The sequence below is a fragment of the Haliaeetus leucocephalus genome, unplaced genomic scaffold (genome assembly GCF_000737465.1).
Source record: "Haliaeetus leucocephalus isolate CR32 unplaced genomic scaffold, Haliaeetus_leucocephalus-4.0 Scaffold373, whole genome shotgun sequence".
Lineage (NCBI taxonomy): Eukaryota > Metazoa > Chordata > Aves > Accipitriformes > Accipitridae > Haliaeetus > Haliaeetus leucocephalus.
In genome coordinates this window covers 9,777,997-9,805,796 of record NW_010972809.1, presented here as the reverse complement: position 1 = coordinate 9,805,796, position 27,800 = coordinate 9,777,997, and the positions used below count along the sequence as shown (strand labels likewise).

Here is a 27,800-nt window from a genome sequence, read left to right as displayed (position 1 = left end):
CACTTTTTCTGCAGGACGGAGGCAGGACCATCACGGGAGCGCTGAGAACACAGGAGAGACTGTCTCTCTCTGCAATTTTGCAGTGGCCAGCAAGCAACTCGGAGGAGATGTTGCAGAGAAAATAATAATCTCTGCACAGCTGGACTGGCTGTCGCCTCCACAGCCACAGACTTCTTGGCTGATAGAGACTCTGCCAGCTAAACTCCACCAAGTTTTTGCTGAGTGCAGACCACCACAGAGGACTTTCATCACGTCCACCAAGCTGAATACACCAAGCTGCTCCAGAACAGGGAGTACTAGAGAGGCATATGGGGCAAAACACACGATTACCATTCTGCAAAATTTCTCTGCAACTTTGTAACAAGGGAAGTTTGATCAAGTCTTAAATAACTAAAAGAAGAGCTGTAAATAGAAAGTTAAGGCTTTGAGTAAAGACTTCTGTCAACTGCAGACAAGAAACTACAGTCTGGGGTTTCCCTTAGGTAAAACTTTGTAGTGTATTTGATTTGAGCATTAGTAGGTACTAGCAAAATTAAAAAAATCTGGTGAGGTCATCCCATTCTTTTTGCTAATAGAAGAAATTACGAATGGAAGAAATAGCTCAGACTGCATTAGCCCAACACTTCTAACTGCCAGTTACATCAAAGGGAAGCACATCAACCTCTGGTACACCTGTAAAGACAGAAAAACATCTTTAAGTTTACCAATCCATTGATTTGATTTGTTTTTCAAGTGGGGGTCAGCCTGCAAATCACAGGCCATTTAAATAAATATTCACATCAACTCTCCGTGTCTTAAGAATTAAAGTGAACACTGATTGATAGCACAAGCAATTCTGCTAAGAGTATTTTGGATTAATACAATCCGTGTTTTCACCTCTGTTCCCATCTTTCTACGTATCTTGAAAGGGCAGACACAAAGTCAGAGAAGTAGCTCCTACCCTGCTAAACCATCCTGCTATGAAGAATAGTGGTACTTATCTGAGGACAGAGAACACATAGAAACATTTAAAGAATCTGACTCAAACCCTCTAACAGTACACAGTCGTGCAATCGGTTTAAATTCTGAAACATTTCAGTTACACCACAATCCTTGGCTGAAGTTCTACATTTTTGTCATGAAGAAGAACTTAATAATATGAAGACGAGCAAGCTGGGAGCCTCACAACAAAATTAATCTCCAATACAAATACCCTTTGGTCAAGAGAAGACAGTAATCAAAAGGTTTTGCAGGTCATATATTGAAAGCCTTCGATCAAAGCCAAAGTGCAGCAATCTGTCCTGAAACATAAGAGTAATCAGCTGAATTTCCTGCTGCAGAAAAGTTAAAGTTGGCTTCTTGACTTGGAACTGCATCCTCAGACCACAGACCTCCCAGTCTGCAAAAGTTGCTTTGAATGAACTCCAGATGCGCAGTTGTGGCAGCCCTTCTGATCTAAGCACCAAATACCTCTGCTGTCAGACATACCCACCTGCAATTTGTCTATACCAGGTAGCTGAGCAGCAGGAGGCTGGGTCATATCACAGGTATAGCTCAAGAGAGGTGCAAAGAGCTCGGCATGGCTCCAATCCAAAACAGTTTTCTTTTGCCAAAGAATGAAATATTTATTTACAAAGTGAATTAGGTAGCCGAATAGAAGTTTTTAAAAAACGTTAAATGCAATACTGTAAATGTGAAATGAAGCACCAGTCACTGTTCAGCAAATGTAACACATCAGAAAAAGCAAATGATTCAATAGTATTAAAAAAAAAATAAAAATCTGTGGTACATAGTCCTTTTGGAGGAGAGTTAGTAACCTTCCGACACCTCTCAGGAAAGTCAGCAAAGCCACCTCCTTCTTTTAGTCAGGGACATGGCATTCTTAGTCGAACATCAAAAGAAGATCAGAAGCTACACATAAAGCATTTTAAGTTTTGACCTCATCACACTTCATAAACTAAGCAGTATCAGGACAGCATCCTCACAATCCATCAGGTAACCAGTACAGACACAGTAACAAAGGTATATGGGGCATGTAGCAAGCAAATCCTGAGTAGTTACCAAGTAAATCCAGCTGGAACTGCACTACTGTGTCACTGGTACTTTTCAGCCAAGACAGACATCCATCACTGGTGGCCAGTTTACTCCACGGCACTTTGACAAGTGTGGACAGTTGCCCCAGTGGCTGCTCAGCATTTCAGTAATGAAAATCTTCTTTGCTAATTATCTGCTGTAATTCTAGCCAAACACAGTCCTCTTCTGCTACCCAACTGCTAGTTAGCACAGTCATACAAGTCATACATGGTTTTAGCAGTTGCTGGCTTTTCAGCACACTGGACCGCTGCACACTTAAGGAGGATTGAGGAGAAGAAAAACAATCAGCACTTAAGCGAAGGAATGTTGTCAACATCAGGGACACTGCCATGACCATGTTCTGCTGTTGACTGAACATTTCAGTAAGCAATCTTGGATGTGGATATGTTTTCAGTAGGAAGAGGAAGCCAAACTTTCTATTATAAAAGCAGTAAGTCAATTTGTGTATCTCAGCCTTCCAATTCAAAGCTAATGGAATTCCTGAAGCACAACTGGAAATGCATGAGCGTGTTTCAGTACCAGTAGTCTCCTTTCCAAAAGCACTTCCCAAAAGATTATCACACAATAAAAATCTTAAGTGATACAAGTTCAAAACCTAACATAATTCAGCTATTTTCATGACTATTCTGCTTCCAAAATTATTTAAACTTGGTCTGGAAAGTAGGGATGATAAAGTTAAAGGAACCTCAAACTTTCAAAACCACACCGCTGTCCTAAGTATATTTAAACAAATGCATAGACACTATTTTTAACAACTTTATTGGTTTAATAAATGTTGTTGTACAAAATTAGCCTCTGGAACATCATAAATGCAAGAATTACACTGTAATTATATTTTGTTTACCATATTTTAGCAGGGGTGTACAATTTACTATTTTTCCAGAAAATAAACATTCTCAAAATCTGAAATAGATATTGATTTTAAAAAGCAGCACAGTAATATTCCTTGTCTCACAGCAAGAGCCAGAAATACAAGTCTTTCATTGTTTCTCCACTTCATTTGAACCAGAGGGCGACACCACTATACTGATAAAGCTTATTTTTTTAATTTCTATACTGCCTAAACTGCAATTCTTTACAAAACACCTTCAGAATAACAGTAGCAAAACCAGAAGGATAAGAAAGTATCTGAAAGGCTCAGTGGCTTAATACTTTCAACCACAGTAACAGGTGGCTGAAACTATAAGGGCAATTTCCATCCCAGTACAAATACACGAGTCATAAAATCAAAACCCATTCAGAGCAAGGCCATCACGTTTTTCGTTCCTTGAAGAAGTCTGTTCCTTTCAACTCTTCTGGTAGATAGTCCTGGTCTACAGGTTCCTTGTACATGGGGTTGTATTTATAGCCTTTACCATAGCCCAAGTTCTTCATGAGCCTCGTTGGGGCATTTCTCAGGTGCAGTGGAACAGGGGGCAGAGGTCCTGTGTGCATTCTCAGACATTCTTTAACATTGTTATATGCCCTGTATACCTCTATAGACTTTGGTGCTCTGGCAAAATAAACTACACATTGTGCTAGAATGACCTGGAAAGAAGAAAAGGGAGAATGTTAAATGACTTTTAAGCTCTTTGGGAAAAGGTCTGTTATTCAGGTTGTTTATATAGTTTGACAGGGATTATGTTTTTAAACTGACCTCTGCCTGCTGCTGCAATATGAATATTATTATTTTACAGCAACACAATTCTTCATGATTTTCACTACTAGGAAAGAATAGCTAATTTAGAACATCAGAATATATTACTTTATTTATAACAGAGAAAAAAAATGGACAGAGCAAAATTATGTTAGTTCACATACCACATCTTAACAACAAATATGCAGGGAATTTATTTCAAACTACAGCATCTATTTAAGAGCTACAATGGTCTCTTACTTGTCAGAGAAGGGGCATGCTGAATGAACAAGTAACTACATTTGTCTTGTCCTTGCAATTTCTGTTTCTTCTTGTAATTACAACTAGGTTTTACAATTTGCAGTACTTTCAAATCAGTGAATTAATGAAGCCTTTACCTCACATTCTGGCATTCCAATAAAGTGACAGCCTTGATAAGCAGCAACTGCTTGTGTTAAAGCCAGAGGATCTGCCAGCCCTACAAAAAGGGATCAGATAAAAGCTGGTTAAAGTCAGTTTACTTTAGTTACGGTCTCTTTTTTTTCCTTCTTTCTTTTTTTTAACCCTCCTGTGAGAAGGAAGGTTATCCATGCACATTTCAAAGTTGCTTCCTCAGATTTTGGAACTTCTGGTACAATACTTCACTGTACATAAGATGTACTCCATCCATCAACAGCCTTCCTCCTCCTGTCCTGCCCCCAAAAAGAAAGGTCTAAATCACAGGTATGATTTACAGTCTGAATTTGTTGCCACACGGTGGCAGCCTGAGCAGTAGCTGCCAGTGTATGATTTGCTTACTTTTTGGAAGTGAGAAAGAAATGAGGAAATATTGCTATAGAGACATAGCTTCCCCAGATCTTATAACTCTTCACCCATCATGTATGTGCTAAAAGTGTTGCTGCATCTGTTACTTTGGGTACATCAATCAAGATGTCTTACAACTAGGGAGCCGGCTATCAAGTCTGAAATTTGCAAGTCAGGGTAGGCATTCACCTTCCACAGTCATTAAAAAACCAGACATCCCTGAAATATGTATTTTTGGTCATACAAGTTTACTGGTGACCTACAATCACCAGACTTTAAAAGAATCCATATTAATACACTGTCAAAACCTGACCTCAAAAAACTTTGTTTCTCCTGCAATAGGTAATCATCACAATGACACCACATGTAGGTCTCTATCTGCATATACAAAGTTTTTGTTGGATGTGGAACATTTCAGGATTTTGTACCTATTTTGCATGGCAGATCTTCATTCAACATAATATTCCAACATGAAATACTGCAAATACTGACCTATATCTTCACTTGCAAACCTCACCAGCCTTCTCGCCACGTAGAGTGGATCCTCACCACCTTCAAGCATTCGAGCAAGCCAGTAAAGGGAAGCGTTTTCATCTGAGCCTCTCATAGACTTATGCAGGGCAGAGATGCAATTGTAATGTTCTTCTCCTATTTAGGATGGGGGAGAAGAGATACACAAAGCTGTCAGGAGAAAATTAAGTGAAATGCATTTAAGGGAACAGAATATATTTTACTAGATCACAGCAGGTAAACATAACCTGCTTTTTCAAGTTCTTTTTATGTATACGTGATTATGGTGTTCTTTAATGTTTTCAACACCTTCGTGCTTCGCCACATGGATCATTCCACTAACTACATAAGCATAACTAAGCAAATGCAGATGAAAAGGAGGGTGTTTTTTTTTTTTAAACATTGCAAGGCAAACAATTTGGTTTTGGTACCCTAATGACCTTTCCTTCGAAAGAAAAAAAAATACAGATATTTTAAGCAGTTAGGAAGAAGACTATATAAATATCTCCTAACTGACAAAGAGTAAAGCATGAAGGCATACAAACCACTGACCATTGCTTTTGGACACAAACACAGCTCTGAGAAGACAATGGAACAATCTGAGAAATCCAGTACTATACACTAGTGATATTTTAGAAAAAGAAATTTCACATCAACTAAAACTTGAAAACAAAGTGTCCAGTATTTCAAACACGAGTTTGCTGTATTATAAAGGGAAAAAAAGGAAATGTTGCTGTGGATGTACAATGATGGCACATTACACATCTGGAGGAAACAGGATTGCAGCACACAACCTTGGCAAACCCCTAAGAAATGCCGAGTTCAGTTGTGGACACCTGCACTGCTGGAAGGGTCCTGAAAACTGTAAGCAGCTGAAACAAACAAAAAAAACCCCCATAACCCCCCCCCACCCCCCTAAAATGCCCAACTACTAAATAAGCAGTGTGAAGACTGAATGAATTGCAGGAAAATTTTTTTAAACATTAAAGTTTAATGTAATATTAGATATGGACTCCAAGGAGAACACAGATCTTTTAGAGCTACAGTTAAAAAAAGATGGTCAACATTACAAACACTGAATGACACCCTTCCTGCTTACAATTCTTCTCTGTGCAGCTGGTTTTGATTCATATGCATTTCTTTTAATCAAACTTGTAAGGTATTTTGCTGCAATATTGTTAGACTTTCCACACAATCTGCTTTTTTTTAATTTTTTAAAGTGCCTAGCATTCCTTGGCTCACAGCTAGCTGTGTATTACAAAGGCAACTGGCTGCATGCACAGCCATCTGTTAATATTTCTCTTCTTCCTATGGCTAAAAGGATTTACAGCCTGAGGGCCATATCAGAACACATCACTGTCACTTGTAGGCCCTGCAAAATAAAAGGCCGCATGCATGAGTTTGAAAACCAAAGCCCCCATACCACTGCAATTGCTCCTTTCAAACCCAGCAAGACCTCCACCTCCCATGGCAGAAACTGAGTCCATCTTCTGCCTTGCTGCTCATGCTGGAGTGCAGTTCTGTGGGGAATTCAACACACGCGCTGCCGGCATACGCAGGCCGGCAGACAGCTATTTTTGCTAGCGCTCCACACAAAGAGCCCTGTGGTATGCAGTCATCACTCGTGCCAACACAAACAGCATGTCCGTGCTCTGTCATAACACTTGAGTTAGTAGCAATAAACCCAAACAGCTGAACTCGCATCATCCTCTTGGAAGAGGCGTCTCTTGGTCTCTTACAAGTAAGGAAGACAGCCTTTAAATATCTCCAGAGGTTGCACTCGCCCAGATTTTTTTGCTGAAGTGCTTTATACACTGTTTGAGCTACTGTAAAGTGTCATACTTGGGGATACCAGCTGAAAAGGCAAAGGAATCCAGCGCATAGGTTGGGACTACAGATACATACCTGCAGGGGACTTCAGAGTACGCAGACTGAGAAAAGGGACAGTTCTCTCCTTTTATCTCCTTCCTCACAAAGTTAATGTTGGTGACTGTGTCATCAACATAATGACAATACACCAGACTTGGACTTCTTCAGAAAAACTGTGCAGTTGTACTTTAAATGCAGTTTCACACATTGGACAAAGAGATTTTGTGTTTCTTTTTAAAAAATATACAGTTTATATATATTCTATGTGAGATACCAGAAGTAGTTAAAAAAAAAAAGTCAGAGAAAATTTTTTATAAACCTTTATTTATTAGTTCTCTCGGGCTGATTAGCCAACATATAGATTTTGGCCTTACCAATTCAGTTGACAGACACATGCCAACTTATCTATCACTGCTGTTCTGTATCCTGGATGCCTCTTGAAATCAAAACTCTAAAGAGCTTTTGGCATCAAAATACATTTGCTCTGTGCAGTTCCCACAAAGGCAAATACCTTTCCGAAGAGAAACAAGATACTACACAAGAGACTTTGTGGAGGACAGGATTTTCTAGTGTCTAATGTATACAGATACATAAATCTTGTTGATTTATGCCCTTAAATTGCTTTACACGCTCATGAAGAGTCTTCCAGCTAATTTAAGAGTTGATTTATCTAAAGTCTTATTGGTAGAAGACAGGGAAAAGGCCTCATTCACTGACCATAATTAGTATCTAGACTTCTTAAGCAACCCTATTTATAAGGTAGCAGGCAAAAGTAAAAACATAGTCCCCATCGCACATTATTATAGCCAAAGGTAAACATCAACTGCTCATTGATAAAGGGCAGAAGAAAGCCTTTGAAGAAAGACTAGAGCAACAGCATGGATAAAGACTTCTCATTCCGGTCCAGCAGAAAACAATAAAGCTGGCAAAAAACATTATGGTGTGAGATACCTTCTCTTTCCTCCTCCACAGAAGAGGAAGGAACAACCATGTTCCAGATTACAGAACAAATTAACTTCAGCTTAACACATTCCCAGTCTTCACCACAACTGAATGTATGTTACCACATAGATAGTGAGACAAAATCCTGCAATTATTCTGAAATTTATCTTTGGTATTTGCTATTAAATCAGTGTTAGCAGAGAGACACAATATATTAAGAGGAAGAAGAGACAATACAACTCTATGTTAAAAAATCTATTAGCTGTCCATCTGCAGTTAAACTTTAATTTGGTTGCTGCATCATTTTCTCCAAAAATCAGAATTTAAAAAACTGCAATTAAAAGCTAAAGTATGACTAAATAGTTTGTTTCCCCTCACACTGCAAGGGCTGCAGGTGGTTGTTGGCAGTGAAATTTGACTAGAGCTGTTTCTTTGTCCTTCCAGCTAAAATGCATGGAATATCTGCACAAAGATCTTGTCTTTACATGTCTGCACACAGATCAGACCAATAGCCTAACAACTAGATTATGAATAATTTCCTTCCTAGACTACTTGGTGAAAGTACATAAAGGAATGCCCAACTAGATATATATTTGGCAAATTTTGCAGAAGGTGACCAAAAATAAATAATTATGTAAACCCAAAATTCGATATTTACACAACTCTGAACATTAATCAAGTATTTGGCACTTTCTATACGAACACACTACACTCAAATGTATGCTGCTGCTAGCATGACTAGACAGCATCATGTCCTTCCACTTTATAAGGCTGAAGAACTTTATATTAGAGCACTGTAGATTCCACCACCACAACTGTGATTCAAAAAGTATTAGCTAAAACATGCTACAAAAATATCTTTATTTATGTAGTAGCCTCTATCCAGAAGCCCTTTGTACATAAAAGGACAAACAGCTATCTCTACCATGGAGAAAAGTGGTCAACCAAGACACAGACTACTCCACAGAATACAGAAATTTTTTAAAGGCATGTACTCAGGCAACCTGCTACTGTGACAATATCTGTGGCAGGCTCTTTGGCATTCATACAATCAAGAAAAACAGAATCTTGACCGCTCTCAGCCCTCTCTGAAAATCTCTTCTCAAACAAAATGCCCTACACAGAACTCAAGGATTTCTGTCATGGAGAAGGGGCTGACACATGCCACCTAGACTTGATGCAAGGCTCAGGAAGAGGCACTCTGTGCCATCTTTAACAGAGCAAGTAGGCATAGAAGGGGTGGGAGCAATGGACACAGCCAAGAGTTCTGTGTGACAGTGGCCACAAGGCGACAGCAAACACACAAGGGACCTAAATGGCATAAGAGACTCACATCAGTAAACTGGTCAGATTTTCCACTTCCTCCTAATCATGATTTCTTCCTGCCATAGATACTATAAAATTTGTCTTCTCCCTCCCCCTACCTACTCTCTACTTCTCAGCTACCATCATATCAATATCTGCCCAGCTCACTTTTTCCTGACAATGAGCCACCATTTCCTCTTTGTAGCAAGAAGGCTGCAAGCAGGCATATATGTTACAACCAACCTCGAAAAATCTCTCATCACAGGTTTTGAGTAGTGACAGGTAATTGAGCGTATCAGATAACAGTGGCAAAACAAAACAACAACAACAAAAAAATCAATCTGTTCCCTAAATACTGCTTGGCATAATCATTTGATACTATACTGCACACTGATTCAAGTATTGCTGAAGAACTAGCATATGTGTTCAAGGGGATTCACCAAATCCTAATATTCATGCTCTGATTTTTAACCCTCTCAGATAAAATGGCATAGTGGGCAACTATTGCGATGATTAACATTGCCAAGTCACAAATTTAGCAAGAGTGGTTATCACATTAGGAAGCCTTAAATGCAATTAGATTTAGGTGACCTGCCCCAAGCAAGCTACAAAATTCATTACCTTAATAAGCAACTCTAAAAATAAAGCAAACTGCTCAAGTTTTCACATAACATATTGTTGTGAATGTGAGCACTTCCAAGACTTTCAAAGGAGTAGAAATGCAATGGAAGATTTCCAACCCTCCAAGAACAAATCTCCTCATCAAATTAATTCTCCCTCTTCACATTGCAACCCTTTTAGAAGACAATATTCTAATAACATTAAAAAAACAAGTAATTTCACCATGCAACTGTTTGTAGGGCAGCAAATATGTCTTTTAGCTAACCTGTGCTTCCTAAGCAGTAAGAGGAAGCCCTGTTTAGAAGGAATTTCCAGGTGAGCCTGCTACACTGTAAAGGAAAAGTAATTTTGAGGCCAAATTTCGGTACAACCACTGTTTCACAAGAGCAGCTAGTATGAAAGGGGGAGAAGAAACAGAAATTATAGTGGCTATCAGGTCTTGAGAATGCTGCATCTCAGAAACTGTATCAGGTACTCACCTGCTCGGTCATACAGGATGTGAGATCGCTGTAGCCCTTCCTTTACATGCTCTTCTGTTATCACAATGCCATCTGCAGAACCACCTTTAGTAATATTCAAAGGAGTAGTCTTGCCCGCTGCTAATCTGGCCTGAACTGCTAACTGGAGTCCGTTCAGTCCAGTCCTTGCATCACCATCGCAAAGGTAGGCTAGGGTATTTAGAGCTTTCTCCTCTATGAGCACCGGGAATCTGCAACAGAATAACCATACACTGTTAGCCCCCAGCACGCTCCTCTCCTTGCATATTCTGCTAGAGACGGCATTTCTTTACAAAAGCTGTTGCGAGGCAGCTGGGTTTAAGTTTTGTTCTTAACTCATTCTGTTATGATTAAGCATTGCAGAGCCTGGGAGAACACTGTGGGACTCCACCCTTCTTCCTCCTGTCCCAATGCATGTTAAACACAATTGCACATGAAAAAGGTAAGGCAGGAGCTCTCATCTATTTAAACCCCTTATTTTCCCTCATCTCATTAAGTTCAATAGAAACTAGGGTTAGGGTTTTGCCAGAGCACAGTTCTGGCACAGCTAGTTGAACTTTACAAGGTTTTACTCCATCAGCATTTCATAGCTAGCACTTCAAACTCCTTGTTGGAAGGACACTGAAAAGGTTGGAAGCTATACAAATGCATGTGAGAGAATATAGTGACGTATAAAGTAATTAGCATAAGGCTTGAACTAACTACCAACAACGACAGCTGCTATCAGGTGTTCTTTAAAAAGCAACAATTGGAAGGACTGTTTACATTGTAAAGCATATATGCATCCCACATTCTTTTTTTTAAATGGTAACAGGTATTACAACTTAGTCACTGGGGTACAAAAAAATACCTTACTAGAACCAAAAGGCATCCCAGTGCAAGCAAGTCACTGTTTTTGCTATCTACTACTCTTAAGTGTGTGCCAGGACTATATGAACACAGGAAAAAGGCCAAATTCCAGTGAACACACAATCTAAATGAACAACGTGGGAAGAGTTGAGAAATGCAGCAGCAGGTGAAGGATCTCCTGAGATCTCATAGCGTGTCAATGAAAAATCTGGGAAAGTCCTCAAGCTCTTTCTCCAACTTCTCATCTGCTGGGCTGCGGTCCCTACTGTTGGGGCACATGCAAACCAACATGCCTCTGCACATTTCACACGCATACTGTTGAGGATTTGACCCTCAAACTTCAGTTATGTAGACAAGGTAACGGCTAAGGTGTTTGCCAGGCAGCGGGTACAATTGATTTGATTTGGAAACAGCAGCTAGCGGAGTTAAAGCATGGCACTGAGTAATGGCCCTAACTTAGCCATTTCTAGTAACTGGACTGAAAATCAAGAGTGACATGTATCAGCAGGGATTAATGTACAAAGCTTGGCACGAGAGGCAATTTCTTATGAAGCCCCTGTGTGCCAAATAATTAAAGATTCACAACAGCCCTGCACTTCATTCACCAGAAAGATTTATTGCTGTCATTAGCAGTGGTGCACAAAAAGGCAACGCCAGGGTTCCCAGACACATGTATCCACTAATCTTCATTATATGCTTCCTCTATCTCCTTGCAAAGCAACTTTGCACTTGTCACACAAAAGAAAGAGACAGTACGTGCTGGAAAAACTTCAACAGTCAGTATTTGAGCCCTCTCATGCCCACAGGTAAGAGGGAAAAACTTGTAGAGCTGCAATCTTAATCCACACCACTTCAAGGGAAGGCTGACAAATGTCTTCTAGGGGCATAACCCATGCTGCAGAGTAGGCAGCAGGAATCACATCTTGTGGGAAAAATAAATCTATCTATATACACATATGCATTTCGTCACATTTTTATTCCCATCTCCTTATTTCTCATGTATTTGATAAAGCTAGGAAAAAAAATTAACACATGCACACAGTCACACTCCAGAATAACCACACTTTCTCCAAGGTGTTTCAAACACCATCTTTGTGTTTGGACGGGGAAGCAGAAGAATATAATAGCACAGGGATTTATTCAGTCAAGTATCTCATGCATCAAATTCCTTTAAAATCAGGGAGCAATGTTCACCCCTCAGCACCACATACAGATTTTTCTATATGCAATGAAAGAAGCCACTAAAGAAAGCAAAAGCTATTTTTAAAAACCCAGCAGGCACTACACACAGACATCCTGCTGCTAATACCTCCATCAACGAGGAACAAAAACAATATGCTGCACACTGAGCAAAGACTTTGGATACACCAGCAGGGCAGACTGAAGGGAAGGTTTCACCTGCAAGGACTAAGCTCTTTACCTGCTGTTTGCAGAGAACACCACCATGAGCTTGAGGCCTCCTCACACTGATACTCACAACAGCACTCAGCAACTGCAAGTGGAGGGGAAGCATTGAGAGCACTAAAAAGCAGGTCCTACACTTGCAAGAAGTTAAGGACAGTCTGTCCCAAACAAAGTTGAGGCCTCAGAGCATGTTTGCCATTTATTTGCTAATTAGAAGCTGGGCAAGAAAGCTTAGTTGTATTCCCATCTCTTCTTCTCTTCCCTTTTCACTATAGGACTCCAAGTGCCCTGTTGACTCAACACAAGTAATTAGTATTACAGGAATTGAAACAAATATGCACAAGGAAGTATGGAAAATCTAGTTACAAGCAAAGGTCTTGGATTTTACCATGGAAGTGGACAAGTTACAACATATTGGTAATGGAAATTCTGCTCCAAATAATGTATTATGTATTAGGCTGATCCAGTTCATGTCTACAACAATAGCACGACATATAGGACATGATAAAGAACAAGAATAAATGGAGAAAATTTCCACATACAAGCTGTTTGCACAGCATATTGATGAGAATCACTGATTGGAAATAACATAATGCTTCCCTACTCCATAATCTTAGCTCCATTCACACTCAGTATTTCAAAATAACAACTGAATTCAGTTATTCTGAACAGAAAATGTTTGTTGGTTTTTTTTTTTTGGTTTTTTTTTTTTTTTTTTATGATTTAACTTCACTGGGAAGGAGCCTAACTTGACCATTATTCCAATACCTTGACTTCCAAAAGACACTCACTGTATTTTACATTTTTAAGCCCATCCTGTCTTCAGAAGCTCAGTGCCCTACACCCTTCCACTTAACACAACTTCTGCACACCCTAGAACTGCAAGGCAGAGCAACTCCCATGCTTTCTGATCTCTTCCCAAGCTCCTGATCTTCTTGCAGATGGGCAATCTCGTATTTTTTTCACTCTCCAAAATTAACACTGAACACCCACTGGATGCCAATGCTCAATGTTGGTACCTTGTAACTGATGGTACTTGGAGACAAAAACATAAACAAGCCCCAGGACCCATCACTCACTGAGCTGAAGGTGATATACTAGCTTAAGGAATGGAAAACTACCACTACAGGATAATAAATCCTTCTTCCAATTCCTCCTTATCTCCACACGGTCAAGACAGTTTGTGCCAAGAACCAACCTGAAACATATGATGAACTACCCATGAAACCTGTCCAACACCGCAGTGTTTGATCCAAGAGGGTTTGATGACAAGAGAGTCTAAGCGATATTAGAGAGTAAATATAAGGAAGTCCAAGCAAGGAGAACCTGTATGATGAAAGATTTAAATATAATTGAGCAGAACATGAGATAAAGTACCCATTGCTTCTTTCACATATAAATCAATACTTTCTTACTTTCTCAGTGCAATTATTGTCACTACATTCACTCCTTGACAGACTGCAACACTTTTACAGGCAAATACAGTTCTTCACCTGAAATACTGCAGTACGGTATATATTGCTCACCGCCTTACAGCATTGTCTTTGAATGTCGCCTCACCTCCCAGCAACTCCATTTCCTGCAAGGAAATTGGATGGATGTTCCAAAAAGGGAATAATTTTTGAAAAGGTATTGAACACTGAAGACCCAAAGGAAGCCCATCTTCAACATTGTCATTGACGTACCAGTGAATTCAAAACCTGTCAGTACTTCTAATACAGCCCCTAACAATCTGAACTGCATGATGTCTGGGCTTGCCAACAGGAAACTGGGGATCCTTTCATTTCCCTCAGCTGTGCACCTTCTGTGCTATCTAACTTCAAATACATTAATCCACCATCCAGTTTACTGTCTGACTTCAGAGATACCACTCTGAAAGCAGTACTTGAATGATAAAAATAAAAAGCCAAGAAAAGGAGAATTTGATTTCCTCCATCACTTACACAGTATGAGTGTAGCGTATCAGTATACACCTGGAACAGTTTGTGCCATTACTGAGACAGCATAAACTGCAGAAAGCACAAGCAAAGTCTCAGTAATATAAAGCAACTTTAGCATTGACTTCTCCTTACTTTTTTTCTTCATGAATATGTTTCTTCCTTTCATATTCCCCCATCTTTTAGCTTAATTTACTGCAGGCTTTAACGGGCACAATTTGATGGCAGTAAAGTTGATGAAAATGTAACACAAAGCACATCTTATCCTAAAAAAATCCAGTAACTAATATAAAAACTGTCAAAAAAGCTTTATGAGCCTGATGATACAACAAAGAAAAAGATACCAAAGTAGGTAACACCTCCTGCTAGTTCTAAAAACGAAACGGTATGGACAGTGAAGCAAGAAAAAGGAATTAACAAGGAGACCAAAACTGGAACCACAGGAAGGAACAGGATGAATTATAAAAACCCAAACTCATCAGCAACAAGATGTATCAACTACAGACCAGAAGATAGCAGCAGGAAAGACAAGAAAGATTTAACACACAACTGCACCAAACACTCCTAAATTCTGAATCCCATTTTTATTTTTAAATGCTTGGCTCCCATGTTGGCCATTGGAGTGGGGCCCTCTCTTTCCATGGATAGCCTTCTGAAACTGTACTAGTCTCTCAGTCTGCCTGCCAGACTTCTTTCAGTTTGATGAAGCACCACACCGTGCTGTTTAAATCATCAGCTAACGGAAGGTTACAGATACGGAGAGTCTAGAGAAACCCAAACCCAAACAACTGCAGCTGAAACTATGCCTTGTACTTTAATCCCGAACAGAAAGGAAAGTCTCCAAACCCCAGTCAGGGTGTAGCCACAACCACAGCTGTGCCATTACGTTAAGGCTGACATGCAGTACTGCCCTTTTCTAAAATTCACATTACTACAGTATGTAAAAGCTACAAGTGAGTAAACCATGAGGCAGGGTACCCTAAAAATAAAAAGGGAACAGCTTTCCTTCCCTGCCCTGACCTCAGCGTTCAGGTTAGCAATTCTTAGTGCTTACATTTGGTGACAAAGCTAAAGGACAAAGTGGATTCCCTCTCATTTATTTCATACGGAGTGCCTGCCCAATTATCACCATGTCAATACACTGTAAATTACTAGGAGTACAGGCAAGCTTCAACATGAAGGAAGTGTAGTAAGTTGCAGAAAGTTGTAGAAAGTAGCGCAGTACCAAGCATTATTCTTATTTGCCAGCTAGCCATTTCAGAAGTCAGATAACATCCCTTATGGACAAATCTGGACCTTGTTTTTTCCAAAACTCTCCCAAATGTTTAACGTGACTATCTGGCTTGGACAACAAGGAGCAGAGAAAAACAAAGTCTCTCTTAAAACAATCTGTTAACACCTCACAGCAACAGCCCCCTCTTGCCACAGCATACCATAAAACATATCACAGCACCTATCCTGCAACTAAAGAACAGTAGTATCCCCCCTGATCTTATGTAAAAAAATTTCTCAGAAAACAAACTTTTGTCAAGCACTTCCAAATTAATTTAGGAGGGGATGCCCCATCCACCACTTAATGGTAACATGATGCTTTTACAACCAGTAGCAAGAAGTAACACACATTAGAACATGACAAAGACCCAGTTACAGGCTTCCACAGAAAATCCTCAGCAGCAGAACAGATTTAAATATCCTGGGAGGGTGAATCAGGAACTACAGATCCAAGTATAAAACTCTCTCCTAATCCAGATGGTGAGATTATGTTTTGGATGGAGAGACAGTGCTTTGAATTCTCTCTCTCCCGTCACCCCCCACCCCTGCCATATGCTGCCACTTCTTTTCTTTACTATCAGAAGTGGCTAGGGTTTCTATTCCCACCCCCCAACTGCTTCATTCTCTCCCTGGCAGGCAGTCAATTCCTCGGGCTGCGTGCGTTAATACCCTGCAGCCCATAAAGTACTCACTCCGAGCTCTCGCTGCTGCTGCCAGTCGCAGAGCTGCTGTGCTGGTCGCTCTGGCCCAAAACCTGGACCCCTAAGAACCTGACGGCCCGCATCAGAATCGCCTCCATTGCTTCAACTGAGAGCTTCTCTAGGACGATCACCCGGCATCGGCTCAGAAGAGCAGCGTTGACTTGGAAGGAAGGGTTTTCTGTGGTTGCTCCTATCAGGGTCACTGTCCCACACTCGACGTGAGGAAGGAAAGTGTCCTGAGGATGGGAGGGAAGCAGAAAAAGCTGATCTCGATCAACGACAACCCGAAACATCCCATGTGAGTAGGCTATATTTTTTGTGTCTTGTGAGTCTTTGGGTTCCCTGTTGATATGACAAATAACCTCACTGACAAGGCAGCTCATTTGCTCAGCTATCTAAATGATTTAATTTCATGCACACGGAACGTTATGGGCTGTTCACCTTAACTCATGCTTGCACTGAGAATTACCCTACCAGCTGAAAAGAAAGTGTCAAAAATCTGCAAATTTGTAGTTTATTTATGTGACTTTGGTTTATATCATGAAAATGCCTTATCAAATATAATAAACACTGAGGCTACTTCTAAATACTCTTCGAATCAACCTTTAGGGCTACAATTCCCTACATAATCCTATAGGATGGCTCAGAAAACTATAGGAAGATTGCAGCATGGTTCCATACAAAAACTGTAACTTGTAGTACAGAATTCAATCTTTCCATGGCATGACTAAAACTTATACCTAGGAAAGGAAAAAGAAAAAAACTACCCAAGTGATGGTTGCAGCAATGTGTTATCGCAAAGTACCATGCCATGCCTTATTTTTCTCTTTTCTCGCAGAGAAGAGGGGATAACATTAAACGTACCCTCACCCTAGGCACATTTACATTCCAGACCTTTTTAAAGGTAATGCAGAATGCTACCCCCCAGGATGGAGGCTGAAATGAAGATGTGTGCAGCAAACATTACTAACATGACTTTGCAGAAAGAAAATATCAGAAAAACATCATATAAAGCCCAGCATGTTAGTCAACTATAAATATAGCCCAGCCTTTTATTTAAGTCTTTGAATCACAATAATTAAACATTGACTGGAAGTTAGTTATGGAATTTAATTTTTATGTTTCTCCCTAATTCACCTACTAAAAACATTAACATTAAAATCAAAAGCTGAAAGTAAGCTATCACCTTAAGGTAAAGTGGGAAATTTTACAGAAGTGCTGGCAAAGGCTTTTTTCAAAAAGCAATGTAGTACAACACCTGCTGAGATTTATTGAAACGATGGATCTCGTCAATAAAGAGAATGGTTTTTCTCTTGAAGAGTCTTTTTTCACTCTGGGCTTGGCTGATGACATCTCGAACATCATTTGTCTTGGCACTTGTGGCAGACAGTGTCACAAACCTCGTGCCATTCTTTTTGCTGCTGTTGGCTATGATGTGTGCCAGTGTAGTCTGAAACAGCAATAGGAGAAAGCTTTGTAAAAATCATTTTGGACCCAGAAAGTACTAATTTGAAGAAAATATGTAAAGAACAAAGCTATATATTCTGGACATAGGGACAGTGTTGACAGTTTATAGAGTAAGGTATTTTAGTTCATGCTTTTCCAGCACACAGAAGACTTAAAAACTGCCTGCAGGAGGTACCTGCCAATTCCACCACTGCATTTCTATTGCCTGCACTTTTACATACCAGACCTATTCAGTATCAATACTGAAAAGGCTAGCAATGACAGCTGTCTCCTTTACCATGGAAAAAGAACTTTTCACCAAATACATTCCTGTCACCAAATATGGGCTGACTGCAACTTGCTGTGCAGTTATTTTCTAGAGTATGTTAATGGATAAAGAGCTGGACTACCCCAAGATATCTGCAGAATAGTTTACAGTGCAACCACATTTAAGAAATAAAAAGCTACAATGTTGTTAATTAAAGCCTGTTCTATTTCCAGTGCACATAAAAATGAAATTAGATCAGACAGCAGTTCTCTACAAAAGCATGATAATGTTAGTACTGAAAGATTTTACATATACTTAAGAAAATGTAACTCTCTAAATCTAAATAGTCAACAGTAATCAAATGCTGGCCCAGAGAAGTAAAAGGCAGCTGACTGAACAAACTGTTGGCTGGTTTTAGCGAGCAACTATGTTGCTCTTCTTTCCTTATAGACAACTCCTTCAAATCCGAATTTATTTGTAGGGAATTTCACTGAGCCTGCCAAAGCACACAAGCAACCTCCAGTACTACCTCCCAGACAGATTTACTACACCTGAACACATCACAGGCATAATTTTCAGACTTTCCTTCACAACCCTTAGTAAAGGCAGGTGTATCCGCATGTCCCAAGCTGAGTGTATGTCTATTTGAAAATACAGCTTGAGAAAAAGAGGCGATTCTCCCATTGAGCTCACTCTTCTATTAAAGAAGGAGCCCAAGGAAACCGAAGAGCCTCAGCAGATGAGGAGTGGGACAGGTGCCAACAAAACTGCTTCAGAAGATATTCCAAGTACTGAGGTTAAGGCAGCAGGTGCTGCCAACCTGATCCTCTTGCAGGGAGCCTGCAGAAGCAACCACCTACCACATAGCTACCAGTGCGGTTGCAGCACTGCTCTGTCTCTTTAATGGATCTCCTCATCCCTGAAATGGCAACCAGCCCAAGATAGGAAAGGGGAGGCTAAGCGGGAGGATGTATCACTATTTATTCTTGCTTTAGCTTTAGTAAGGGCTTCCTGATTGTCTTCAGAAGAGGTGTCATTTCACACCCTGATACAAGACTCCCATCATCCCATGTCAGATCCTCTCTCACCCCCTGGAGCTCAAAGCAGCAGCCCCTCCCCTCTTTGTATCACTGCAGAAGACAAGACTGGAAAGACATGCTGGAAAGTGCTTGCAGCAAAGACTACAAAAATCAGAAATATCTGGAAAACCAAAAGCGAAACTATCTTTGAAACTAAGCTAACAAAATAAAACCAAAGTTGGTGTTTCCTTACAAAAGGGCCTTGATTCATAATGTACCTTCAGAGGATGTACTCATGCCTAAAAAAAAAAAACAACCAAAAAAAATAATCACTGAATGCATGGAAGCCCCCAATACATCAAATGTGTGGATGAAAAAGGAAGAATGTACCTCTTCCTTCTCTAAAATTGGCAGGGGGGAATCAAGTGGACATTCTTCTTGTAGCTCTACTTGAACTGGTAGCTCATACTGCACCCTGGCCCTCAATCACCAGGTCACAGATAGTTTTGTTGTTTAAAAAAAACAGAACAGTAAGGAATTATTTTTAAACACATGCACAGGAGTTCATATTTCTACCCCTAATTTACGAAAAAAAATTACAAAGAGATTTGTTTGAAAGGTACCATTAGACCAAGAATCTATGTGAAAAATGCTGCACAGCTCTCAACCAGCATGTACCTCTTCCGCTCTGCCTACTTCTGAGTCAACAAAGGTTGTAGTAAGAATAACATACATTGCCTTTCAAAAGCAGTACTTGACATGGACAGGCATGTTCGTGGCCTCTTCCTTCTGTTCTGCACAATCATTTAGCAAGTCAAACTGCCCACCACATACAGGACAAACTTTCTCTGTTCCTCTGAAAGCCTGTTATTTCCCATGAGCTCAATTTTTTTTTTTTTTTTTTTTTTTTACACTTTTTTCTCCTACCATCTCAAGCAAAAGTCAGTAACATGCTACACTGTTTTCTCCCTCTTTGTTACTATCAGGTTACAACCCAGGGAACATATAACGCAGTGGAGACTTAACTTTAGCAGGGTAGCTCATGTTTGAAGGCACTAGCACTGCAACTAGTATGCTAAACCCCTAGCTTCTCTCACTAAATTCAGCGGCAATGTATTTGAGGGATAAGAAGAGAATTAAAAATCCAATATGGAATAAGGCAGAAGAAAACACACTGAATATCCTTCATCATCTGAAATTTTGAAGTAGGTTTGATTGTTACATTAGAAAAAAAGTCTTTTAAAATAGTGACACTGACATTGCAATTTCATATGAATGAATACATCCATATCGGAACCAGCATAACAAGCAGGAAGTGGGAATCTGAACAAGTTAATATTCTGCTCCTTTTATTATACAGGTGTTTCTTCTTTAGATCATGTTTTTTCCTTATGGGGAAGAGCAGAAGTATTGTTTCCTGTAAACTAACTGGTATTTATATCAATGAGAATAGGAGTGATCCTACAAACTAACCTTTTGCTAACTTCACTAAAAATGACACCTTACAAAGCTCACAGCATGATATCCTTGCCCCTTCCAGAAATCATTCTCAGTTCTCTTCCATTATCCCACCAAACTGTCCAAATTCACAAGTTTCACAACTTATCTCAAGTTTTATGCTGAAAATTGCAAGACCTTACTGACTTATCTGTTTAGACAGGCTAAAAAAGTGCTATTGTAAGGAGCTGTTCTGAAACATGGAAACATATCTACCAAGAAACTCATGAACCATTACTCACCAATGAATAACACTTTCAACTTAAGCCTGTGGTCAGTTATTTCCAGATCCATTACACACAGAACAAACACTTAACTACCGAAACTCTGCTCCACCATCCTGCAAATTTCTTCATGTCAGTCCAAATGAGAATATCCTTTCCCAGAGGCTGCAATCATCCGAGACTTACAAAAACCCACCAACCAACCAAAAAATCACCCAAACAAGCCCACTCCCAGCAACTATGCTATCAGTTCTTCCAGGCTTTCATACAAGTTATGGATGAAATAAAAGTAACCCACAGAGTGTGCTTGCCTCCACATACCTCTCACTGTCAGAGCAGATAAGTCAATCACATTTGCTGTTTTGGTTAGTTAGATGTTTGTACTAGAAGACAAGAATTTTCTGTATATACGCAAGTTTCCTTGACTGGGCAACTCTGAGTATAACCTATTTTCCTGTTCTCTGTGCTGCCACTAGTCAATGCGGCCTCACACCCATGGCTGGAAGAAAACAGTAAAAAGCAAGTACAAATTAAGCCTGTCCTATTGATGCTGATGTTCAATGACTAACATTACTCGCTTAGAAGTAACGCAGTCTTTTCATTTTTGCACATCTTTACCAGGCCATTAAACGATGCCCACTGCATTAGCTCACTAAAGGCCCCTCCAGGAATAGAGTGGTACTGCCTAGCTCTCTTCAGAAAGTGGAACTGAAAAATTTGGGAAGAGATTAGCATATATGGTCAGGTCATAGCCAAGAAGACTCCAGTCAAGAAGTTGATTGTGAAACCTAAGGTCATTCTTGCCTCACTCTTGTGGAAGATCAGGTAGACCTTGTTTAGGGATCTGCCTATGGTTGCCTGTTCATGGAGACTTTCCTTATTGATTCTTAAATTGCATAAATTTAGCAAAACAGCCATTGTAGATGTCAGTCACAGAAAACACATGGTCTCTCAGGTTACATCTATACTGTGTTCAGCAGTTATGTTCTGTACACCTTGCAGGAGCTCTCTGACAGCTCACAGTCATCCTGTTCCAGTCTCACAACCGTTTTCATCTCTCACAGCCTTTTCATGAGGAGTCAACATTCATGCTACACTTATAGGAACACAGCGGTGCAAGAGCTCTCCTTGCACCTGAATGGGCCCTTCCAACATACATACTTCTTGCAACAAGTCTGGAAGGTTATATGGTCTGCTAGACCATGTTTAAGTGACCAAAGCAGATCTGGCACAGATCTCCACTGCTGTATAGACTGCAGCGCAGCATGGATTATTCCTGAGCAGGGATAATCTAGTTGGCATCTAGGCTTCCCCATCAAGTGACTTTGCTGCTTTGTTCCAGAGCAAACCATGGTGTGAATTATGTCTGTGGCAGGGATGACAAAAAACTGACAGCCTAGTGCAAAACACAAGCCCAACTTGCTAGCTACACCTATAGACTTGCAGGGTCTAAACTATGTTATCAGAGTTCTGAATTGGCATCCTGTGTTTTTCTGCTGCCCTCTGACTATAACTTTCCCTGTATTTTTGCCTCTTCCTTTATTCTGGCCAGGATTTCCGTACCTTTACTTACATGGTGTTGCCATCAACAGCCTCTCCTTACCCTCAACGCTCCCTTTGAGGGCAGCAGGGCCATACTGTGGTTGACAAGCAGTCAGGAAAGGCCACGCTCTGTTTCACTGCCTTGAGTGAGACACCAACAGTGCCAGCATCCTTGGATCCCAGCCAGGGGAGCAGTTGCCTGGGATGTAGCTTAAGAAGCTGGGGTCTGTCCTAGCCAACACTGCTGAGCTGACCCCAAGCTACCACACTGTGTCACAGGAGATAAGCCAGGCTGTGTCTAAAGGAAACTGGCAGGATAGCAGATGAACGTGGCCCAGGGACACTGTCTATAAACACAATCAAAAGTGGCAGCAGTTGGCATTTATATAAGGGCAGATGCTATTCTTGCCCATCTTGTTTGGTTCCTCATACCCCAAATAGCCTACTGTGAGACTACTGGAGGAGTAAGGTGTCACTAAACAACAGCCACAGCATGTGTTACAGCACTTCCAGAATCCAAGTCCAACCAAACATAAACAGATGCAAGGTCATTGCATAATATTTACTGAAATGGTGTGCCTCCATTTGCTGCATCCAGATTTGTCTCCTTATATTCCAACTGCTTTACAAATACAATTGTATCTTCTCTTCCAGTTTCCTCTTCCTAGAGAGCTACCCTAAGTTATTTCTGATTTAGACTGGGATAAGCAAAACCAAGCACACTGTACTTGAAGACTTCTCCCAGGCAACTGCAAAGACAAACCAATTTTTCAGAGTTGTTCTGGACTTTCACTCTACGCTACTGTGAAATCATGCATTTTCAGTTAAAAATCTAATGGTAATCAATCAGAAGAACTTGTTACTTCAAATGGTTCAAATCAGGCCCCAAGCAGTATGAATAAGAGAACATGAAATATACTCAAGTAATCAAACAGCCATTTAGGTAATCACTTGAATTAGTAAATGGAAAATGATGGAGCGAAGGGATGATAAATACGCAGGGAGCAAAATATGTAACTTGGACTTGCTGTCTGCGTTTCAATGTCTTATATAGCAAAGTCTTGAATAAAAACAAAGAAAAGAAATACAAGGGAGTCCTAGAAATAAATACAAACTCAATGGAGATTTGATAGAAACTTCAAAGACCACTTACTGGGGTTTTTAATTTTATGCATTCATATCAACACAGCATATTTTACCTTAGTACTACATTGCAGATATGGACCCCAGACTCACATGCGTGAGTGTTCTCTGTCTTATCTTTTGTAGGGAGCAGGTTCCAGACACTTGCTGCCTACATTTTTCCTTGTTAAGCAACAAACGTAAGAGGGAATGTTTACCGTATTTAAATACAGAATGTTCAGGTTTATAAGGCTTAAACCATATCTGTGGCAGCAAAATTATTCAGTGCTCAAGTTACGCTGTGTCCCCCTGCTAACTCTTTACTAAAATTGGTGCTCCATGGCAGACAAGCAAAAATCTAAATCCCTGCATTAAGGTGTCATAAATCACAGTATGGCTACTCGGATTACACTAGGATTCATACAGGCTTTTAAAAATTTGCATAGTCAGGATGAACAAGCTAACTGTTCCTAAGTTAATAACCATGGCATTTCTTTGAGGCAGTGTTTCTTCCTTTGGCCTGCGTCTGGTCAGTTTCTTAGAAGCAGAAAATATGTTTGTGTGTTCAACACTTAATAGTGACAAAAGTAAAAACAAAAACAGAGTCAAAGCCTTTTCACCTAGAGTACCTTGGCTTTCTAAGAAATCAGGATGACAAAAGTACAAAGCTCATGCTCCCTTAAAATAAGAAGACTCAATACAGATGGAAACTCAGAAAAACATAAACTCACAACAGAAGTACCCTGATTTTGCCTTTTCAATTTTGATTGTGCTTCCTTGAATATTCAAGTGCAGCTGAGGCTGAAGTCAACTTGGGCAAAGCAGTACAAAGCACATGTATTTTTACTCATGTACCTAGCTTTATTACTTTCATGATAAAAGTTCTCCAAAAGTACTCTTGACCTACAATATGAAATACTGCATTTATAGCAGTTTAATAGCCAAGATTATTCTCTTCTTGCTTAGAAAAAGTCTGTTGTACTACTACTTCTCATAAATGTCCAGATTGATAAATAATACATAAACTACTTTGAAATTTGGCCCCAAGGATTAATTCTACCTCCAGTTGGGTTTTTTTGTTTGTTTTTACCTAGTCCTGCTCTACCCTTTTCAAAAGAAGTATCAGTTAGAGTAGCATTTGGCTGTAGAAACAGAAGAAAACATATATGGGCTGCAATAACCAGATTCCATAGGTAGCAGGAACATGAAGAGTTTTAAGGAGTCTATGACGATCTTACACAGCACTTCTGAATTTAGACCAACATATCTAATTATACTCCTATTCTAGCACCCACCCTCAAATCTATTTTCTTTGATGGGCAGAGCTTAGCATATGGGCTTGTTACATTTGAAGCTACATAACACATAATTATTTCTTAATATTTTTCCCACTGAAAAAGACTGTATTTAACAGACATTTTTGATTATCAGTCCAACCAGGTCCTGAGGCAGTGAGAATACTTATTTCTCCTTCACAAGATCTTTCACTAAGTTATATGATTCTTCTCATAAGAAGAGAAATAAGCTTCCTTTTCATCTGTCCATCCTCCTCCACCTGTTTCAGGTTACTTCCTTGTGAAATGTTTTCTTAGACATATTATATACATACAAGCCAAACAATAAGTGAACGAGGCAGGCAGGCAAACATAGACTTCTTTTTCCATCTTTAGGGAGACTTTTTTGCCTTGCATGTTAAATCTGTAAAGACAGGAATTTAATAAAAAATATCCAATTAAAGGGTAGAATTTTCAGCCATTTACCCGAGACAGACAATATGATTCATGGGGAAGAAGGTCTGAGATGAAACTATACTGTAGCACCATCCTAGAAATATTGATAAGCATGGGTGAAGGGAAAAGTTCAACTTTTTGCAGTAGGAATTTCTCATTCAGCCAGTAATGGATGGCCCATCAAGAGGTAGCTGAAAGCATATAGCCTCAAAACTGTTTGCTGAGAAGGAATAACCTAGAAAGGAGATGAGCTACCCAACAGCTTAAGTACCTGAAGAAAGAAAATGTAACAGGTAAACTGTGGAACTGTTCCTTGATGGGGAAAAAGGCACAGTCTTGATGCAAGTCAGATGACTGATGAGCAGCAGAATTTAAACTCTGTGAGCAGCAAGCTTACTAAATACAACTCCACATAAGGCAAAAGGGTGAGGAAGATGGATCACAAGAAAGGAGAGTGAAAACTGTGTTACTACAGGCACGAAACAGATCACCCGTTATTCAAAGACGGTCTTAGTACCACAGAAGGTTCCTAAAGAAGACCTGAAACACAAGCGTAAGCTGTCACAAGGCCATGAAAAAGCATTTCCACAGCCAAAAAAAGGTGGGTTCATCAGATCACAACCCAAAGGCCACTGAACTAAGTTCTAATTTTCAGAGACTGTATGTAGCCTTTGCTCTCTTACCACTGTATTTGTAACAGCATTTTTTTTCCAAAGAAAACAGGCTTCAAGAAACAGCAAGCAGACACCATTGACACAGATAACAAGAAACCAAAGGCAGAAGAGTACGAATAAATATAGAAGCAGGCCCCTGAACATGTAGTCGTTCAATAAGGTAGATTCCCATTTATTAAGGAATTCAATTCCACTTCTCTCTCTGGCCATCTTGCTTCAGTCAGCCCACCTCCCCTTTAATGAGTTCTTAGAAATAGCCCTTCTTTACCTCATCTCCTCTGAGAGCTCTCTCTCTTTCTGATATTACCTTGTTATTTTAAAGAAAGTGGCAGTTATTTAAGTTCACCAGCTGGTTCTTTTCAGGTGTATGTTATCTAGCCTAAACAACCTGGTACATCATTGATTACAGTATTCATCTATCAATTATTCTCATACCTGCTGCTTATTAACTGTGATTAACTGGCATTATTACTCAAATACCATTCACATGAAGTCTCTTTTTATCTTCAAGTAAGTATGCTAAGAGCAAGCTGCTGCTTTGTCCTTAACTGCTCTGCAAGCATTAATTCATTAATCATTATTTTCCCTATCCCAGATTTCCCACACATGCTCTCACACATAGCCAAAGTATCTATCTATATATAATATGCAAAACTTAGCACTGTGCACACATTAGACTGACAGAGATAACCATGTATTTTGCTTGCTTAGCTTCCCCTCTACTCCCTCCCCAATCCGAAATAGAGAGAAAAAGGACAAAATGAAGGCAAGATCTTTGAGTGCTCTCTCCTGACCACACCTGAGGCATTCATTTGGTCCTTCTCTCACTACAGCTGTGGATCCTTTCACTGCTGTGCTGTAATTACAGTGCTTTTTGGGATTCACCATGGTCTGCCCCTGGTATCTTAAAAGAGGCAGAACAAAGAACACGCAGCAGTCAGATCCTGTTAAGACCTATCGGTTTCAGAGTGTTTGTTTGGGTGAGTGCCTGGCACTGTGTGCCTGGCCACAACACTAGGTCCCTTCCACACCAGAGCTGCCTTCTGTCAGGGGCTAGAATTTGTGGGCTAAAGCAAACCCCACACTCGCAAACTGTGTTGTAGTAATCTGCTGGTATCCTAGGTATTTTTACAGATTCTGTTTTGTTGCTGTTTTTAAGCTTCTCAGCCATTACCTAAAACACAGGTGGTTTGGAGTTTACAAAATCTGAATTATCTGAAACCAACAGGGGCCTCTGTAACCAAAGTGCAAGCTGCAGGGCGTAGGGCTGGTGAGGGCGAACCACTTCTACTTTATTCAGGAGGCAGGTTATGTTTTTGTAATCTAAGTGAAAACGAGTGGGCATAAGCCAACATAAAAGCATTACTGAAGAACCCAAGAAGGCAGAGGAAACAGAGGGAGTTCGAAAATAAACAGGTCCTTCAGTTCATCAGCCTCGAAAGCCACGTGAAACCGAGAAGGAAGGGCCCGACCATCCACCCCCAGCTGCACGGTGTGAAGCTGTGGCTGGCCGCTAATCGCCGCCCCGCCGGGCCCGGGAGCGGCGGCGGGGCCCGGCGGCGCCACTCACCTTGCCGCAGCCCGGTGGCCCCCAGAGGATGAGCGAGGGGATTTCGTGGGACTCCAGCAGGGACCGCAGCAGGGTCTGCGCTCCCAGCACCCGCTCCTGCCCCACGTAATCCCCCAGCGTGTCCGGCCGCAGCTGCTCGGCCAGCGGCTTCCCCTCCAGCTTCCGCGCCAGGCTCGCCCCGCTGCCCGCCGCCGAGCCTCCGTCCTCCGGCTTCGCGGTGGCCTCCTCCCGCCCCGCCCCGCTCCTCCTGCCGGGGGCTCCCGGGCTCTGCCCGCCGCCGCGGCCCTTGTGGAAGAGGGAGAAGACGGG

The 27,800-nt window shown here is 40.6% G+C and overlaps 1 protein-coding gene across 1 annotated transcript in view; it reads right to left on the bottom strand.

The window, feature by feature from the left end:
• Nucleotides 1–3,185: 3,185 nt before the first annotated feature.
• The window catches only part of WRNIP1 (Werner helicase interacting protein 1), a 24,837-nt gene continuing 222 nt past the window's right edge, over nucleotides 3,186–27,800 (bottom strand). Inside the window, exons 1-7 of the mRNA XM_010573293.1 lie at nucleotides 27,492–27,800; nucleotides 17,658–17,849; nucleotides 16,391–16,635; nucleotides 10,219–10,448; nucleotides 4,985–5,140; nucleotides 4,087–4,166; nucleotides 3,186–3,600 (exon numbers count right to left, since the gene is read on the bottom strand). The exon at nucleotides 27,492–27,800 is cut by the window's right edge and continues 222 nt beyond it. Coding sequence (XP_010571595.1) covers nucleotides 3,325–3,600; nucleotides 4,087–4,166; nucleotides 4,985–5,140; nucleotides 10,219–10,448; nucleotides 16,391–16,635; nucleotides 17,658–17,849; nucleotides 27,492–27,800 — 1,488 coding nt within the window. The 3' untranslated portion in view covers nucleotides 3,186–3,324. The remainder of the gene's footprint in view (nucleotides 3,601–4,086; nucleotides 4,167–4,984; nucleotides 5,141–10,218; nucleotides 10,449–16,390; nucleotides 16,636–17,657; nucleotides 17,850–27,491) is intronic.